This window comes from Electrona antarctica (assembly GCF_951216825.1).
Source record: "Electrona antarctica genome assembly, chromosome: 8".
Classification (NCBI taxonomy): domain Eukaryota; kingdom Metazoa; phylum Chordata; class Actinopteri; order Myctophiformes; family Myctophidae; genus Electrona; species Electrona antarctica.
The window spans coordinates 5182992-5203442 of record NC_136789.1 but is presented as its reverse complement, the minus strand read 5'-3'; the positions used below and the strand labels follow the sequence as shown (position 1 = coordinate 5203442).

General features: G+C 44.2%; 1 protein-coding gene across 1 annotated transcript in view; it reads right to left on the bottom strand.

Moving 5' to 3' along the window:
- med13a (mediator complex subunit 13a) overlaps nt 1-20451 on the bottom strand; it is an 85532-nt gene that overhangs the window by 41942 nt on the left and 23139 nt on the right. Inside the window, exon 3 of the mRNA XM_079508629.1 lies at nt 19254-19422. Coding sequence (XP_079364755.1) covers nt 19254-19422 — 169 coding nt within the window. The remainder of the gene's footprint in view (nt 1-19253; nt 19423-20451) is intronic.

Here is a 20451-nt window from a genome sequence, read left to right as displayed (position 1 = left end):
TCTCTGTCTCTGTCTGCATCTACAGTGGACTGCAGTGCTCACAGCACAAGTCTCTGTCTCTGTCTGCATCTACAGTGGACTGCAGTGCTCACAGCTCAAGTCTCTGTCTCTGTCTGCATCTACAGTGGACTGCAGTGCTCACCTCTGTCTCTGTCTGCATCTACAGTGGACTGCAGTGCTCACAGCACAAGCGAGTCACAGCAGTGTCATATTTCACTTTGGTGTAGAGGAAGAAAGAAGGCTCTAAAGTTTACTTGACAACAGCTTAATTGAACTCAGCATGAGCTTATGCCTGCATGAGTGTTTATTTATGTAGGCAACCTGTAGGCTCTTGCTACTTCCTTTAGGTTTTCCTGTTTGTGTCTGGCTCAATGCTAGGCAGACGCTTCAAGTATAGGACACATGCATGGTTTACAACGTTAATTAAGTTATTTAAAGCAGAGCACCAGCACCACATTGATGGACGGTGCACAGTGAATGAATGGATGAATGAATGAATGAATGAATGAACGAACGAACGAACGAACGAACGAACGAACGAACGAACGAACGAACGAACAAACAAATGAATTAATTAATTAAATTGAAATAGCTCTATGCTCATGCACATCGGAATTACTGGTGTTGACTTGCATTTATTAATTTGTAGGAAAATCACACAGCGGTAACCCTAGTAAGGATCACTTTAATTGCACCTGGGAACAGGGCTCTGATGAATAATCCAACACAGCAAAGGAAGTGAAATGACCAACCACAGATCACAGAATGACCCAGACTGTTTTCCCCTAGGGCTAAAACAACCCAAAAAAAAGGTGAAAAAAAAGGAAAAGAAAAAGCTTTTAGGGGCTCAAAAACATTTTGGGGGGTGGAGACAACATAATGTGAGGCTTTACAGTTGCTAAGTATTCTTCATATTTTTAGTCAGTGACTCGTCAATGTTAACACTTTGTGTGCCCACGCAAAAGTGGGTGAAAATCACTTTCACCTAGAAAATCCTTTTTTTTTTTTTTTATTGACTGTGGAGACACATGCTGGAACTTTTTACTTTGAAATGTTTTATAGTTTCTGAGTTATTTAACTTAAACGCCCAATGCATTCTCAATGGCAATAACACAAACTTTGGCACCACGTATTTTTTTTTTTTTTAAATAGATTTTTTTTTTCTTTCCCAAAGACGTCCACAGACGTCTTGGACACTGGATGTGTTAAGAGATGTTTGAGCAGAATTAGTATGTTTCTGGCCATGGTCATGGTAATAGATGGGGGGGGATACGCCTGTTAGTACTCGAGGCGGAGAAGAAAGAAGAGGAAAAAAGAACCACGTGGCTTTCACACTGTATTTGTAAGGCTAGTTTAGTTTATTTAGTTTACAATGTAGGCTACAGAATGCATGATTCTCAAACAAAGAGAAAATATACTTTGTAGTTTGTACCAGATTTAGCTACTAGCTAATTTCCATCTGTGTGTGGCAGACTGATAGGGAAAATGACAGAGAAATGACAAGAGCTTCATCCTAGCATTTCAGGTAACACAAAGCAGAGACAGAGACATTTCGTGCTACTTCGCATGCATCACAATTCACATGTCAGAGAATTGCTGGATTCCTCATTTGACTGGATATAAAGGAATATGTGACAGGAAACCAAAACAAAAAAAAGATATCTTGTAGACAACATTGTATGGAAATTGGAAAACTGCTCTATTTAGACCGACAGACAGACAGACAGACAGACAGACAGACAGACAGACAGACAGACAGACAGACAGACAGACAGACAGACAGACACAGACAAGAGTTTAATGAGGCTGCTTTCATGTGCACATTGGGTTAATCGGACGGAAAGAAAGAGTAAATGTAAATGATGGCAAGTAAAGGAAATGGACACAATTAATGTGCCTTTTCTTTTTCTTTTTTAATGTCTTCTCCAAGTAAGGGAGTGGCCAGTAACAGGGCTGTGAGTTAGAAACTGAGAGGAAACATTGAGACACTCATTTCCACTGTAGTAGCACATTTTCAGTTTTTAACAAAGGTTAACAAAAGTTGTGATTACGGTACAACTCAGACAATTTGTGTTGCACCCAGATTTAATATTTTCCTGACTTGATCAAGTGGTACTTACTTGTGGGAACCTTGTGTAGACCATATAGCCAACACCACATGAAAGCACTATGTTCCACTATGTTTTACAATTGTTCTTCCAAGCTCTCATATCTGCTCTTCACTTCTGTGGCCGCCACAACAAAAGTCACAAATTCTCACAATGCATGATTGTGTCTGGCAGTAAACAAATGAGATTTCCCAATGTCTTTTAAAGGTTTATGCAATTGTGGACAAGATTTTAACATAGCACGTCTGTTAAGGGTTAGTAGTACACTTAAATTGGTACCAAATAAAATCTCATGTTCTGAGAGTGTATGCAACTGTGTTTCCATTCCAATTAAATCTAATACTTTCAATGAATTGGAGGTAAAAGCTTCATGCTCATTTCCACATTACTAGATACAGTATATCTTAACAATCTTTTGAAAGACCCTGGAAAACATGTATTATTATGTAACCTGGTACGCTTTGCAGAACATCACTGGGATGAGGTTTGCTGCTACAGGCATGTTTTACAACACCTCTGCAGCTCAGAAACTCACTTTCTACACATACCCCACAACCACTTTTATGCTCAAAACAACGATTGCCTGTAGAGGGAGGGATTGACACAGTGTTTTCCTCTAACAGGACACGCGCACGCACACACACAAAAACAATTGATGGACCAACTGAAAGTGGCCGCAGTCAATTTGGGGGAGTGGATCAAACAGGAGAGATGGGGAGGATTTGGTTAAGCAAATATGACTCAAGTGTCTCTTTCTCTCTACACCCCCCACGCCAATCCCTCCACCCATCTTCCTGTCACACCTACTGCTGCAGAGGATTATATACAAAGAAAGACAGCGCAGAGAGAGAGAGAGAGTTCCCCCCCCCCCCCCCCCCCCCCCCCAACCAGACTTTCACATTCACGCATGATGAAAAAATCAGACCCGTCTGAACTGAGTGGGTGTCTGACTATTGGTTGTCGGACTATTGGCTGTCGGACTATGTAGTCTGTACTGTACTGTACGGTACTGTACTGCCTCTCATCATGCACCTGTGCATGTGCTACACCGTAGTCTGTACTGCACTGTGCTCTGTGCTGGTGTTACACTAAGATTAAAAACAATATATATAATATTCACAGTCTGGCAGCTAATACAGCTGTAATTATATAGCGAGAGAGAGAGAGAGAGAGAGAGAGAGAGAGAGAGAGAGAGAGAGAGACTGTGTAGCTGGGACATCTTCACTCATGTTCTTGCTGCATCAACACCAGTAAACACCCAGCTCAATTTAGCCCTAGGAGTGTCTAGACTCTACTCGCTGATGGTTTCAATCAGCACTTAGGTTTCAGTGATAAGGTAGACCAAGAAACAAGGCTCAGAACAACCGGCGTTACCGGAGGAGTTATAGTACTTATAGTACAACTGCACAGATAAGAAGCTGTGTGAACCAAAGACACAGAGTGGGCAAGCAGACAGGTGAGCACATGACCTGGGGGTATACACAGAAATGGGAGTTGGGGGGATTGGTCCATATGTTTTCTGCATGTCTCCACCCCAGGAGAGCTGACACCCTAAACTACACTGGGTGGGTTCCTGCAACACTGTGTGTTGTGCATGCGAGCGTGCGTGCGTGCGTGCGTGCGTGCGTGCGTGCGTGCGTGCGTGCGTGCGTGCGTGCGTGCGTGCGTGCGTGTGAATGACCATCCACCTGGGTGGGTGTGAGAGATGTGGTGGTGTAGAAGGGGGGCTGTCTGCCCCACCATCTTTACTAGCACCTCCACAGCTGGAGGGAGGGGTCTAGTCAGGTCTAGACAGGAGAAGGAGTGACACGAGAGACAGACAGCCAGAGAGAGAGAGAGAGAGAGAGAGAGAGAGAGAGAGAGAGAGAGAGAGAGAGAGAGACAGAGAGAGAGAGAGAGAGAGAGAGAGAGACCTGGAAAACAAAGATGTAATAGGGTAGAAGAATAAGAGATAATAGGATAGGGAACAGCAGCTAATCAGAGGGAGAGCCAAGCAGTTTAAAAATGAAAAAAGGTTGACAAAGTACAGCAGAGAGAGAGAGAGAGAGAGAGAGAGAGAGCAAGAGAAGGAGGGAGAAAGATAGAGCTGAGGTGCATTACCGCCAGGCTCTCGTCTGTCTGCATTCTGCAGACATAAACAGAACTGCAGTCTAGCAGCCCACTCGGTTCACACACACACACACACACACACACCAACAACAACAGACGTGACACCACACACTGAGGACTGGATACATCTGTGTTTGTCGGGCTGCACAGTGAGCTCAAGGTGGATGTCTGCCATCTGTGGTTCGCTAGACAGCAGTACAGCGCCCGCCACACACACACACACACACACACACACACACACACACACACACACACACACACACACACACACACACACACACACACACACACACACACACACACACACACACACACACACACACACACACACACACACACACACACACACACACACACACACACACACACACACTTCTTGTTTCACTTATTAAAGTGGCATTAGACCTTTTATTGTCTCCTCATCTGAGGTGTTTCATGACATTTACAGGTATGCCAGATGTTGGCATTCACACTATTTCGTATTACTTTTCAGCATGGCCAATTTGTTTGTAGTTCTTATACCTGTTGTGACATTTTACAAATCTATCAGTTAATTGTTCTTGCTATCCGTATTCAGAGAATGTATACATTATAAGCCACATTGTGACCATAGGTCGCAGTTTATTATGAAAACCTGCAAAACATGTCAGTCCGCCCGTCCGTCAGTCACGCCTCGTGACGTGCTCCAAATATGGCCAATACATAATTGTGCTCGCCCAGCAGTCTGCTGTCACCCAGGTGGACGCCCAGCAGTCTGCTGTCACCCAGGTGGACGCCCAGCAGTCTGCTGTCCCCCAGGTGGACGCCCAGCAGTCTGCTGTCACCCAGGTGGACGCCCAGCAGTCTGCTGTCACCCAGGTGGACGCCCAGCAGTCTGCTGTCACCCAGGTGGACGCCCAGCAGTCTGCTGTCCCCCAGGTGGACGCCCAGCAGTCTGCTGTCCCCCAGTTGGACGCCCAGCAGTCTGCTGTCCCCCAGGTGGACGCCCAGCAGTCTGCTTGTCCCCCAGGTGGACGCCCAGCAGTCTGCTGTCCCCCAGGTGGACGCCCAGCAGTCTGCTGTCACCCAGGTGGATGCCCAGCAGTCTGCTGTCCCCCAGGTGGACGCAGCAGTCTGCTGTCCCCCAGGTGGACGCGTTCACGTGGATCCGCCACTTCTCAAACTCAGGGCGTCTTACTGGAAATATTCACTATGTTGGTGTGACAAAAAAACACCCAGAACGATAATGTTCCAAATATTACACCTATAAAATGTCCCAAGCATTGTTCAGAGGATTCTCTCTTCATCACCCCCCAAAAAACTATACAAAATATAAAAAATCAATCAGGCTCATTTTAGGGTTGTTGCTTTAGCATTGTAATTATCATGTGCACTGTACTGACCACCGTGCTATGCAGAACCACACCCACAGTCACCGTGCTAGATGCAGAACCACACCCACAGTCACCGTGCTAGATGCAGAACCACACCCACAGTCACCGTGCTAGATGCAGAACCACACCCACAGTCACTGTACTGCCCACCGTGCTAGATGCAGAACCACACCCACAGTCACTGTACTGCCCACCGTGCTAGATGCAGAACAACACCCACAGTCACCGTGCTAGATGCAGAACCACACCCACAGTCACCGTGCTAGATGCAGAACCACACCCACAGTCACCGTGCTAGATGCAGAACCACACCCACAGTCACCGTGCTAGATGCAGAACCACACCCACAGTCACGTGCTAGATGCAGAACCACACCCACCGTCACGTTCTAGATGCAGAACCACACCCACAGTCACGTGCTAGATGCAGAACCACACCCACCGTCACGTTCTAGATGCAGAACCACACCCACAGTCACGTGCTAGATGCAGAACCACACCCACCGTCACGTTCTAGATGCAGAACCACACCCACAGTCACGTGCTAGATGCAGAACCACACCCACCGTCACGTTCTAGATGCAGAACCACACCCACAGTCACGTGCTAGATGCAGAACCACACCCACAGTCACGTGCTAGATGCAGAACCACACCCACCGTCACGTTCTAGATGCAGAACCACACCCACAGTCACGTGCTAGATGCAGAACCACACCCACCGTCACGTTCTAGATGCAGAACCACACCCACCGTCACGTTCTAGATGCAGAACCACACCCACCGTCACGTTCTAGATGCAGAACCACACCCACAGTCACCGTCAAACAGAAAAAGCAAAACAGAAAAACCCTGGATTTAACTTGGCTCATGTTGAACTCTGTGGAAAAATGTGCTGCTCAATCACATTAGGACTGGCTGTCTGTAGGGACACATCACCCAGGGCATCCTTTGTCCTGCGTGCCTGCGTGCGTGCGTGCGTGCGTGCGTGCGTGCGTGTGACGTGCGTGTACGTGTGTGATGTGATGTGATGTGCTTGTCAGGGCCAAAATATCAACTCATCCGCAAACATACCTGCTCCATTGCATAAACACCTCTGCGTCTGCACGTAGAGTAGTTTACTTCTTTTTTCAGTGAGACATTAAAAGACTATTTTTTTTCTTTTAATGTGATCGAAAAGGTACTATAGGCAGAAGCATGTAGCTTATTCGACATGAACCGTGGCTGGTAAACACATCAGGACTGTGTGTGTGTGTGTGTGTGTGTGTGTGTGTGTGTGTGTGTGTGTGTGTGTGTGTGTGTGTGTGTGTGTGTGTGTATATTATACGTTCAAAGTAAAAACATAGGTCTGAGTAGGCCAGACTACACTGCTTTTAGAACGCTGTAAACTGAATTATGTGGTCATGAGCATCTTGACCCTTCTGTGGGCTTATGGTCACAATAAATGTTAAATGGTGCATTTATATAGCGCCTTTATCCAAGGCGCTATACAGAGATTGTGCATTGCATTCACCTATTCACACACCGATGCCGGAGGAAACCATGTAAGGCACCAACCTGCACATTGGGAGCAATTACGGGTTCAGAGTCTTGCTCAAGGACAATTCGACACCAACTCTGGGGGAGCCCGGGTTCGAACTGGGAACCTTGCTGTTTCCATCATGTGTGCTCGTATTATATGAAGGCATTAAATACTTTGATATTAGACTGAAAAAAACTGCTGTCCAAAGTAGCGGGCTGTTGATGTCTGAAACAACAATTTTCTAGTCCTATGGATGAGTTGGTGGGAATCTCTGCTAATGCACACATATTTCTTTCTGTCTTTACCTGTCACTTTACCACGTTCGTTCACACACTCAGTGTGAAAGGAGAGCCCAGGGGCCAAGTTGGCCGCTGGCCACTGACAAATAGCCACAGGTTATTTTTAATCTCCCTTCCTCTCCGTCTCCGCTGCTACCTGCCGTCCCAAACCAAGACACTCTGCTCTCTCCATCTATTAACAGGAAAATGACCTGTCCTCTCTTTGCTCTCTTTCTCACACTGAGCTCTCTCGCGCACGCACACACGCATGCACGCACGTGCGCACACACACACACACACACGCACACGCACACGCACACGCACACACACACACAAAGTAAAAATATATGTGTTGTGTGACGTCATGTTGTAGTTTTCGGTGGTCACCTCTTAACCGAAAACTAGTGTTCACCATTAATTTACTTCAATAAAGCACCATGTATATTATTTTCGTATTCAGAGATTAGGTATTGACAGAAATGAACAAACTGGGCCATGCCTCTTTAGTGACACTGCTGTGCTATTAATCATTATTTTCTACAGGACAATATTCTATTCTACAATATACTCCCAGGTACACACAGACGTGCATCACACACATAACCACATGCACACATATGGACAATTTAAAGTTAAAGGTAAGTGAGAGGGAAGAGAGAAGCAAACTGAAGTCTTTCAGCAGCAGCACCCCACCAAAAAGGTACAGAAAGAAGTCCTGCAGCTTTGCTCTGTTGTAAGACGGTGTCTTGTCCCAAAAAGAACAGATCTACAAGCTATCACCAGCGACCGCTGCCTGATGGGAGTATATATTAACTAGACACCACTGCTCATTACTGTTCTAAATGTACTAAATGTGTACTTAAGGCAGTCTTCTGGTGCTGACAAAAATATTTTGAGAGAGCAAAAACTGTCCAGCGCCTCTCTTATAACTCCATCCCAGGAGAAAAAGTGGGTAGAGAAGAGATGCTAACATTCCATACATGTTTGTGGGGCTTGGCCAGCCGCGCTTCTAACAACAGAGCTTCTGCTCATCCGCTGTGCGCTTCCTCATGAGTTGTTCATAACAAGTGTCCTCTGGTAGTGGGAATCTCTCACACCCATTAAAGGACCACTTAACCACTTTTTCAAACTATCTTCAAGACTTCATATAATTAGAATAATGACAAAATAGCACATTTCTTTCCTACTCTGTCTATGTCTCATAGGAGGGCTGTGGGCAGGTCATAAACCCGTCTTGTAGTGATATAAATTGATGGGGAATCCAAGCTAACTGTAGTCTTTCTATTCCTGAAAAGTTACAATGCGATAATGGAAGCCGTCGTTCTCGCGATAATAAGAATCTAAATATTATTTTTTTTCAAAATCACAAGTCTTGCGCAGGCCGGCGCACTACTCAAGCACTTCTGTTTTCCCGTCTCGGCAAATGAGAGGAGAAGAAAAGGCTAATGTTAGCATTAGCTCACGCTAGCTATCTTTCTCCAGAAACGTTCAGATTTCAATCGCGATGCCGTGAAAAATCCAAAATCAGATCCGAACCTCGGATGTCTGATCAGCACAACGGACAGCGATGTAGTTTGAGAAAAAGGCCAGAGAAGATCGTAATTATAACAGTAGTCGCATGCGTGATAACGTTCCTTGCGTGCGGGGTTGAGCAAGGCGTTGCCTAGCAACCAGCTCAGGGCTAAAAGTTGGCATTAATGGTGCCGTTTCAGATCCATATAAAGCCATATAAAACGTATATATATATATATATATATATATATATATATATATATATATATATGTCAATCGCAGACAATAGAGGGCTATTAAAAAACGTATATACGTCAGCCGCAGACAATGTGTTCACAAGCAAGCAAGCTGTGAGCTTGTATAGCTGCTATTTTTAATAGACAACGCTACAAACTAAATTGACACATGCTTTCCCGGTTGTAATGGATTCACCTCAGAGTTAAATGAACCCTTACACTTGTTTACATTTGCACACTCTCAGTGGATAGATTAACAGACAGTATATGACATTGTTAGACACTAGAGAGTGTGTGTGTGTGTGTGTGTGTGTGTGTGTGTGTGTGTGTGCGTGGGGGTGTGGGGGCGCATCACCTTGTTACTGTGATCAGTGGTGAGGTGACTTGTTGTGACAGACCATGTGCTTAGTCATAGACTTAGTCGTGACACACAACAAGAGGAAGTGTTGGCATCATTAGTGCTTAATGTTGGCATAACATTGATAATGTGCTTAAAATTTAAAAAAAGCTCTCCTCCCGTGAGCAGGTCGTTTGTGACTCCAAAGCCGTTTAGCAGCTCTGGTGACATGGAGCCAATTATCAAAAATCGTCTGCTAAAAAAGCACACAGTGACAGGAGGCGACAAGATTCTGTGTTTTTCTACTATTCTTTACATCCGCAGTTGTGAACCTTTTACTCTGGAGCCCCCTCTTCTTACACCTGAGAGAAAAACCTCTGCTTCTTTCCTTTGAGAAAAGCCCCCACTCACACGCTCACATCTCATGAATACATAATAATGCATTTGGACGCATCCTGCTGTGTATACAACACAATACACTGCTTTTCACTTCATCATTCAAGTTTGAGCCAATAAAAAATATTATTACCATATATTCCCAAATAGTAGGCCGGCAGCAAATAGCCGGTGAGAACCTAATAGCCACCGAGGGTTTGACCCCATTTTGCTTATTAAATGTGAATGATGAGGTCTGAATAAACGCCGGTGCGATACATTTTTATCAACTGACAGCAGTAAAAAAAAAAAAACATTAGACAATGAATTAGATACTTAATTATTAAAATAATTATTAGTTTCAAGAAGTGAATAGCAATGAATGAGACGTGGGGACTTAAAACATATATTACAGGTAGGTACCATCTTTGCTCTGGAGGATTTGGCAGCAGCAGCGCAGAAAGAGAGAGAGGGGAGAGAGACAGAGAGAGAGACAGCGAGACAGAGAGAGAGGGAGAGAGACAGAGAGACAGAGAGAGAGGGAGAGAGGGAAATGCGGCTGAGAGAGGGAGATATTTGAAAGAGAAAAAGGCCAGTGCTGTGCTGGAGCAGCAGAGATGTTTCCAGGGTGATGTCATCTTCCCTACTGTCTGACCACCTGACCGCTGGGAAACAACAGCACTGTCTGCTGCCAAGGGATACCAGCCACGCACGCACGCACGCACGCACGCACGCACGCACGCACGCACGCACGCACACAATACCGCTAAGAAGTGCAAAACCAAAAGACTTACAAGCCAGAAGCCACACATTCACTCATGCAGAAAAGCAAAGCTGTATTACTTTGAATTGATTTCCTTCCACCACAAATAGCGGAGAGCCACTTTATACTGTATATCTCAGAGTCAGATCAAAGCTGAGAGAGAGAGAACGAGGGATAGAGTATGAGAATGGCAGAGAAGAAAAAGACAAAACATAGAAAGCAGAATCCCAAATCCAATTGCACGTTCATCAGAGGGATACGCCGCTAAGCTTTGAGAGGAGAAGCCTAAGGAGCCTAGGAGAAGACTAAAGATAGTGTCATGCAACAAAGTACCATGAAAGGCAATCATATTCGCTATTAGACTCAAAAAGCAACAGGTCGAACTGCTTGACAACAGCATACAGAAGCAGAGATTTCTGTCGTTTTGTCATATGGCAAATCTCAGTGTGAACAGGGACTTAGTACTCCTCACAGTTCTTAGGAACTGGAGCCCATGTTAGTTATTTTCATATGGAGTCGCTGGGTCATTGCAGGTTGACGACGAAGACTTCTTTAGACCTGCCCTTCTCTGTTCTGCTCTCTGACAGACCTCCAATCATGTGGGAAGATGGGAGGAATGGGAGGAATGCTGGGCAGGAGGGAGGACTATGAAGGCAGGGGAAGTCATTGGAGGGGAGTGAAGGAAATCAGGGGAAGACGACATAATACCCTCCTTTTTTACAGTTAGAAATCATGTTTTTTGTCTATGTGTTCATGTTAATGAATTCTTTGAGTTTTTTTGCACTCTGCCAGACCATGGACAGCGAACCATTTAGGAAGTTTTTAAAAAAAAATCACACCTGTGTGAAGTGAGGGGCGCTCTTATCATCATACATTCATCATACATCATCTCATTCTCGTCCTCACTTGACCGTCTACACTTTTCTGCCCTCACTTTCATCTTTAATATGTACTTGTGCTCAGCCAATCAAATCATCGCTGTGGGGTGATCAGCCAATCAAAAGCCAATGTTTGTGTTTACACAAACCCAGAAAGCTGGGCATAGGAGGGGCTAGTGCCCCTCAAAAATATACACATAAAGCTGTGTTATTGGGGTTGCTTGTTCAAGCACCTGTGTGTGAGTGCGTGCGTGCGTGCGTGCGTGCGTGCATGCGTGCATGCGTACGTGCACGCAGTGCAGTGCAGTGCCTGTTCGCGTGCACACAAGCAACACGCACAATGTATTGCTGTATTTCTCTAGTAGGCAAAGCCAAGAGAAAAGAGACAAAACTTGTATTGGGGATGCTTGATCAACCAGTGCACTCGAGCACATGTATGCATCGTTTTGTAGTTTTCCCTCTTCTTATAACGGCAGGCTGTTTATTCTATGCTTAATGTTTTTTGCACAGAAGCACAGACTTTATTATTCTATCAAATTGTGCATTATGGCAATACTATATTTATATTGCAAATAAAGAAAATCCAATTATATTAAACAAATGGGCTATCAAAGTGACCAAATGAAAAACACAGTTGAAAGTGACCAGTGTAGACTGTAGAGAGTCCTCCTCAGGAGACATTCTCACAGGGGCGTGGAGATTTCAGCATGTTCATTCTAGGGATGTGTCATATTGGCATATTAATGAGGGCTTGATTCTACAGGCATGGCATATAGGCATAATTAATAGGTCCTGGAATGCTAAATGAGGACAAAGATAGATCCAAATTTGAGGTACTATAAAACTCCTTTATGGACATTTTTGGGCCAAGATAAATACATGCCATTTATTGAACAGAGATGTTTTTCCCCCAAAGAATTGAAACCACACCCTGTGACATATGGAGTGCATCTTTAAATGAGTCCCTTACATTTTTCCCAGTGTGGCTCAGGATCCCAGACATCAATACGGGCTCAGACAGACATCAATAAGGGATTTCCCGTGCACCACAACTTTAGAGTTACTCACTCATGTAAAAATGGCTGGGGATAATGCCTGCATCAGCTACAGTAATGGGAGATGAACACATTGCAATAATAACACCTACAATCTAAAGATTAAGCAGCTTGTCTTCTTTGGTATACCATCTGAACGCATCTTCTGCAAAGTCCAGTGCATCAACGTGAGTTCAGTATGTCCACAATGTTTTTGGTGATGGTGGAAATAGCATGCATTAGAATGTGTCAAATTACTTTATGTTTAGTGTTCAGTAAGTACACCACAAGCCTAAGCAAATTCCTTGATTGTCACACAATATTAACAAAATAATTCTGAAATACCCTTTTCAGTTATTGTCATCATCCTGTGACCTCAATCCATCAATTGTGAACCGAGTTGGTACAGATTTATTTTTAGCATTTTCCTTTGGGTTATATTTCTCTTTTAGTGATTATTTTATGCTTTACTTTAAATAGATCAGTGTACACAGAGACCGGAAAGCAAGGGCAGAAAGAAAGGAGATAAATGCAAGACAAGAAAGGGGCTGGATTCGAACCCGTGTCCTCACACGCCCACAAGGAGCATATGGTCTGTGCACTAACTGGCTGAGCCACCAGGCACCCCAGCACTGATTTATTTATAGAAATACTTTCCCTGCTTCATTTTGGCAATAACTTTGACAACTGGCAGCGAGTTCCTGATAGCTAAATAGCTAAATTCAAGACGAGTCAGCAGGAACAAAGGGTCTGTGTTGGGACTGAGAGCAATAAACATTCATACTATATGTTACTATACTGAACAACACTTGTCCCCCCCAAAAGCCACCAATAAAGCTGGCACTTCCTGGGTCTATACAATGTCATGTGACCAAGTGTATGACCAATATAACCTTTCATTTTCATTTTGAGCACAAATTTAAAAGAACTGTGCCTCAAATCACAACACCAAAATAATGCAATGGCAAATGGCCTATTAATAATGCAAGATAGCAGAGCAATTAAGGAAATGGCCCATACCAATGAAAAACTCTGGTATTTTCCTTTAAGAGCCATATTTATCTTCTGGTCAGGATCTCTCTGGCAACATGATATATCCAGAGAGCTGGGTCACATGGTCCTGCAGACAGTCTCCCTGGAATCCCTGTTGCTAAAGAGACTGATGGGGTGCAGCAAAGAACGGGGTGTTCGATTTGGAAAGGTGCCGGGAGCTCCCAGGCATTTGTATCCATGTGTCTACTGTCTGCTGAAATACACTGTCTACTCTACACAAACAGTATATGTGTGCATATATGTATACTGTATATCATTTATATGTACTACTGATACACTGTAAAACCGTGGGGTGATGATTTAACTCAGAGAGTGTACAAGATTCGTACACTCTCAGTGTTACTAACCCATAACGGTCCCTTGGTACAATTTGTACACTCTCAGCACTAAATGAACACTCAGGATTTTGACGTGTCGTCTGTCACCTAGCTACATCAATGTAGACTCATTTGTATGCTTGATTGTTGACAAGTGTGTCTGAGTGCCTGTCGGCCTGCCATGTGTGTTTGTGTACACTGGTATCAGGGTGGGGGATAAATCTAGCACTTTAACCCATTCTGGGCGGGAACCCCTTGTGGTGTTTTAAACATTATGTTATAATTTAGCTATTGAAAAATAGCAGATCTACAAGCTCATAGCGCGCCACCGAGTGGCGCGCTACGAGCTTGTAGATCTGCTATTTTTGAAAAATCGTTAAAATGTGCCTCAAATCTTTCAGAAAATTGTCATGATTTAGAAAACTTTTTTTTTTAATTTTGACGTCAGGCCTGAATGGGTTAATAGCCCCTGACTGGAGGCAGTGGCCCTTTATCCTACACTGTCCTACTTAACAGAGCGCTGGTCCCTGCTTCCACCTAGTGCAGCACACCAGGTTCCTCATGCTCACCTCCTCCCTGCTTCCACCTAGTGCAGCACACCAGGTTCCTCATGCTCACCTCCTCCCTGCTTCCACCTAGTGCAACACACCAGGTTCCTCATGCTCACCTCCTATCGGCTGACCAATACCACAGACCAATAACACACCAGGTTCCTCATGCTCACCTCCTCCCTGCTTCCACCTAGTGCAGCACACCAGGTTCCTCATGCTCACCTCCTATCGGCTGACCAATACCGCAGAGTGAGCAAGTGAAGCCACATCACAAATGCATGTCTTACGCACACCCGGAGATGCAGTGCAGTTCACACATGTCAGACTTCACACGCAGTCTATTGCATAACTCCTTCCCCTGCGTTTTTTTCATTGCCATGCTGCCGTGTGACCCCAAGCTGCCCTGCAACAACCTCATTGCCACTAAAGCTTGATTTGAAGAGACGCTTCAAGTCAGACAGCAAAACATTGAGACGCAACTGAGCCTGCGCCAAAATACATTTTAAGGAAATACACTACAACGGTGCTATTTACAGATCTGAATTGTGAAAACTTGTGACACAAAACACCACACGTCCACATGGTCAGCGTACATTATGAGGGGCAGAAATGTAAACAAATGAAAGCAAAAGCTTTGGTTTGTCAAAATCAACTTTGAACCTTAGAGCAGACTGGTTTCGATGCTGCTGTAAGTAACTTCTGAAAACACAGACAATTAGGAGCAAATCAACGAGTAATAGAAATGAAGAAAAGAAAATGTTTTGCCTGAAGCTGACCAACAGAGAACCAGCATCCCCCTTCACCTTGGAAACATGCAATCCCAGGGTGCATTTCCCTGCTGCCATGACAACCAGGAGGTCTCACTCTTTGCTTCCCTGTTCTCATCTCTGCAAGACTAACTGCACCTGACCATGTAACATGATCAATTAATGTGTAAAAAATACATTTATCTAAATGATTGGACCATAACATTATGGAAAATACAGTAATCATTGCTCAACACAACAAGTTATCTGATCCCTATAAACAGATAACTTATATATTTTTCTTATCAATGCATTTCTCACAGGATATTAATGTTCATATTACCAAACATTATATTGCTATTATTAATGTGCCGGAAATAGCACAGAAGCTAGCTTTCATCCGTAGTCCCTGGCCAGGTACAAAGCTGGCAGCCTAAAATCTATTTCCTTAATATCTTTACCCAGCAGTCAAAAACAATATTTTATGAAATGGAATATAGACAATTTTGATGAAGGTATAATAACATGCATTGAATGTTCTTCTTTACGTCACTGAACCGATTACTTGATTACGAATCCACGATCATTTTGTGTCAATCATTTCACTAATAATTCCAGACAAAGTAAAATCAGTGGTGTGGTAGAACACCTCCAGACATATGATTATATACTTCTATCAAAGCCTTTTACAGCCAGCTACAACACAGGCTGACAAGTTGACAACGTAACGGGACAGAGGGAGACAGGAGAGAGAGAGACAGAGATGGGGAGAGAGAGAGCAAGGCAGATGCAGAGCAGGCAGGATGGGAGAGAGCACACAGTGCGCCTCTCTGCACATTGGTGTGAGAGAAGAGAGAGAGCGACAGAGAGAGCGTGTTAGAGAGGGGTGATGTAAGCATTTCAAACAAGCTGAGGTTTGGGGTTTTAGTTACAAACACTGTCAAGTAGCAACATGCTCCACCAAGTGGAGCCCCCGGTGAGAGAACACACACACACACACACACACACACACACACACACACACACACACACACACACACACACACACACACACACACACACACACACACACACACACACACACACACACACACACACACACACACACACACACACACACACACACACACACACAGATCAGAGTTAATACAAATGTCTTATGCAGCGAGCTAATTGTCTGTTCAAAGACAGCCCAGAAAAGATTCATAAACTCAAAATTCTCTGTTGGTATTGCATTTTTGTATATTCATTGTAATTATTGTGCGATAACATCTCACTTTTCTTTTAACTGAAAGTAATAAAGATTAGCTGGGGACGGGTGTTGTTCTTTGTCTCGTGCACAACCTCATCTTTCCTCATTTAAGTTAATTTCTATGCAAGCAAGTTTAAAAATGATCCTAAACTGCTTTATACAATAGGCCCCATTAAATTACTAGAAATTGTACCATTTAACAACAGAAAATCTACCTGAATGAGCTCTTAAGCTCCTTTTCACAATCCAAGTCCACAACAAAGATTCACAACCCAACTCCTTGCAACTTGCAACCAGTTGCATCTTTTTAATTGACTCCTTGCAATTCAGTGCAGTTTTGGGATGACAGTTTTAGTTTAATATTTAGCGCATCAATCATATAAGCACCAAATTCACCAGTTAAATTGCTAGGAGTTGGGTTGCTGCAGGTCAACTCCTTTGGCTGATCCCTTTGCTTTCCTGCCTCAATCAAAGATCAAGCAGTGTCATGGGCTATGACATGAAGCTAATTGTACAGCTGTAATCTCATACCCAGAAAGTGTGTAGTTATATACTCATCTATGTATTGGAACAAAAGGACAGGAATTTCCCTGTAAAACAAGCGAGTGCGAGGGTACTTTGTATAAGACATTAACCAGCGATTAATGAGGAAGAAGAGGTGATGATCTTCAGTGTCTAACATGACTCTTCAGTAACAGGTTTACCCAGGTACTCTGATGAAAAGCCAACAAGGTGAATTTCAAGCGGTGTCAGCAAACACGGTTACCTAACTATCTAGTAGGTCAGGGAGTTTGAGGTGCGGTGTCAAGTCATTCAGCAGATGTTCATTTGAATTTGAGCTACTTTCTGGACTGTTCATAGAACATACATTCTAGAACAACAGGGGCCAATTAATTCTGCACATGGAAACAAATGTATACTGAACTCAAACTTCCACCAGAGCTTAATCGCCTTCCCTCCCGTGGAGAGGACAGAGGATGGTGTCAAGTGCGAGTGTTTAGATAAGAGCTATTGCCTTGCCACCACTGAAGGAGGTGGAAATCCCCATTGTGGACATTCAGCCCTCTGCCGTGGCCCCTGTGGGACACAAGGCTAAGCGCCATGGTGAAAGAAGACACACGGGGAGCAGCTGAGACGCTCTGGAAGTGGCCGCTGGGGAGGCGAGGAGGGAGTGTGGGGGCTGGTGTGTTTCAATCGGTGTGCCCTGCAGTGGAGACTGTAGCTCAAACATGGTATCTTAGGGTTACAACTGTCCCACAATAGTGGCAAAAACAGATGCGAGGCCGCTCTGATGTTCTACTGATACCGGGCTCCTGCTTTGAATGAAAACAGACGACGAAATGTTTCACTGTCAGCCCACCACCGTTTTCTTGGGGTGCTAGTGACATCAAACGCACGCACGCACACGCGCACGCACGCACGCACGCACACGCGCACGCACACACGCAGACGCCACACACACACACACAGACGCCACACAGGCACACACACACACACGCGCACGCGCACACACACACACACACACACACACAGACACACAAAAGATCTTGTGAATTTCCGTCACAGCTTTGCAGCGCTTTGTTTGCCAAAGTCCCAGCATGGCTGCGGCACGGAGGAAAAACAACAACATCCTCAGCAAAATCCAACTGAAATTCTGGGTGGCTGCACCACTATTTATAACCTGCTCAGTCTGCCCGGTTAAGAGAGAAGAGACAGAGAGAAGCACAGGGTGGAAGACACACACAGAGAGAAAGTGAGATAAGGCAAGACAGAGAGATATAAAAATAAAGGGAGAGCTAATTACAGAGCTGAGGTATTACAGAGGGTATATATAACTGGACATACTAATAACTGAACAAGGCGAAACACCATAGGGTCACCAAAATCAGTAGGGTTCTTCCTGTATCTGCTAATTATGCCACTTTTTGATATGTAGCATTGTCTAGTTTTTACCCCTCTTTACCCAGTTCGGGTCTTCCCACGTTGTGATTCCACCCCCCACTCTTTAGTTACTAAAATGTACTAAGTAAATTTAGGTACTAAAGTTTAGTACCTACTATCTTGTGCAAAGGACCCGTTTGTTTTCTGTTGTTCTTAATTCTTTAAGTTGTGTAGTTTTTCTTTTATCCTGTTGGTCATTCTGTCTGCACTTGAATCAGATTGCATGATCTTTTACTACTGAAAAAGAAAAGAAAGAAAACAAAAACTTACAAAAAATAACACACACACATCAGGACTGCAGAACTGTTCTCTCTTCATATGTGCCTGAGCTGATTGATCAACCTTAGAAAAGGGTCCTGAATAAATTGGGAGATGTCCAACCATCTGAGCTTTCAAAATGACTGGTGTGAAGAAGATTGATGGGGAACATGAGGCAATGACACTTGCCTCATGGGCACTGCCAGTGTCTCTTGCCTGTTATCAGTGAGAGGCCAGATAGCGAGAATGAGAAGGACGACCGTTTACAAGCGCACGCACGTACGCACCACACACACACACACACACACACACACACACACACACAGACACAGACACAGACACAGACACAGACACAGACACAGACACAGACACACACACACACACACACACACACACACACACACACACACACCTGATGCAACCTGGGAAGACTTGGGCATAGACGTAATGCTTCCTGGGAAGACTCAGACAATCACATAGACCTGATGCATCCAGGGAAGGCTGTATGTGAGTGACCAATCAGAACGGAGTGTTGTGTATGTCAGTGACCAATCAGAACGGAGTGTAGTGTATGTGAGTGACCAATCAGAACGGAGTGGAGTGGCCCCTTACCTCTTGTTGATGGGCTTCTCGTCCTTCTCGTACGGCTTCACAAACCACTTGCCAAGGCGAACAAAGCTGCGGTTCATGAGGCACCGTTCCAGCAGGTTATGGATGGCTTTGAACAGCAGCGTTCGACACTCGTAGGAGAGGCCGTTCTCCCATAGCCCGTCATCCTCGGCTGGAAGGAGAGAGAGAATAGTGGGTTAATTTGAGGACGATTACAAGCTCTTAGTCCTGACAAAAACAACAAATTGGAAAGAACCCAATCAGGCTACAACTACTTTACAATTTGAACAGCAGCCATAATACATAGATTATGAAATTATGTTCACCGCATCAGTGCCCCATCCTATCTTTATATTACAATTGCCTCGTGGGTGGACGGTTTGGGCTGTCACAATCATGAAACTTTATTTAAGCGTTTTTTTGTTTTTGTTTTTTTGTTATAAAAAAAACATTTTGAGAATTTTCACATAAAATGACATGGTTAAAGTGGTTAAAATTGAAAATAAAATTCTTGGTTACTCTCCCTTTAACCTGTGTAATTTGGATTTCTGACTTGGCGGAATACAGACGCTGAGGTGCAACGTTGAATGCTGAATAATGTAATTGGGGAAGTTTAGAGAAAACAGATCAATAGAGAGACATGTTGAATATCATTGTTTGTAATTAACACTTTTAAGTCATATCACCCGGCTCTAGTTTAAACACATGCATAAAAGTATTACACCATTTCCCTCTGTTTAGAATTCTACATACTCGCTCTCTCAATTTAATCTGCCTAACGCATGATGACAATACAACAATGTGCTTACAGGCATGCCAACACGTTGCCTTCCCAGTCTGGCAAACACTCCAAGAAGTGTCGATACAATGTAGTGCTCGGAGCTACTGTAACAGGCTGATAAGAAAAAATAGCTTTCATGAATAGCCAGAAATGAACTGCGATAAAGTTATTCTGTGGCGAGCACTAAGCATATCCAAAGGGGTAATAACCACAACAGATGGGTACAGAAATTGAAAATGCACATTTGCCTGAATGCAAAACGAGCCAGTCATATCTAGAGTGACATCTGAAAATCTCATCACTGTAAGACAGAGTGATGAAACCGTATCCAGGAGTGGCACTCATGGAGTGTGACAGATAGTGTGTGTGTGTGTGTGTGTGTGTGTGTGTGTGTGTGTGTGTGTGTGTGTGTGTGTGTGT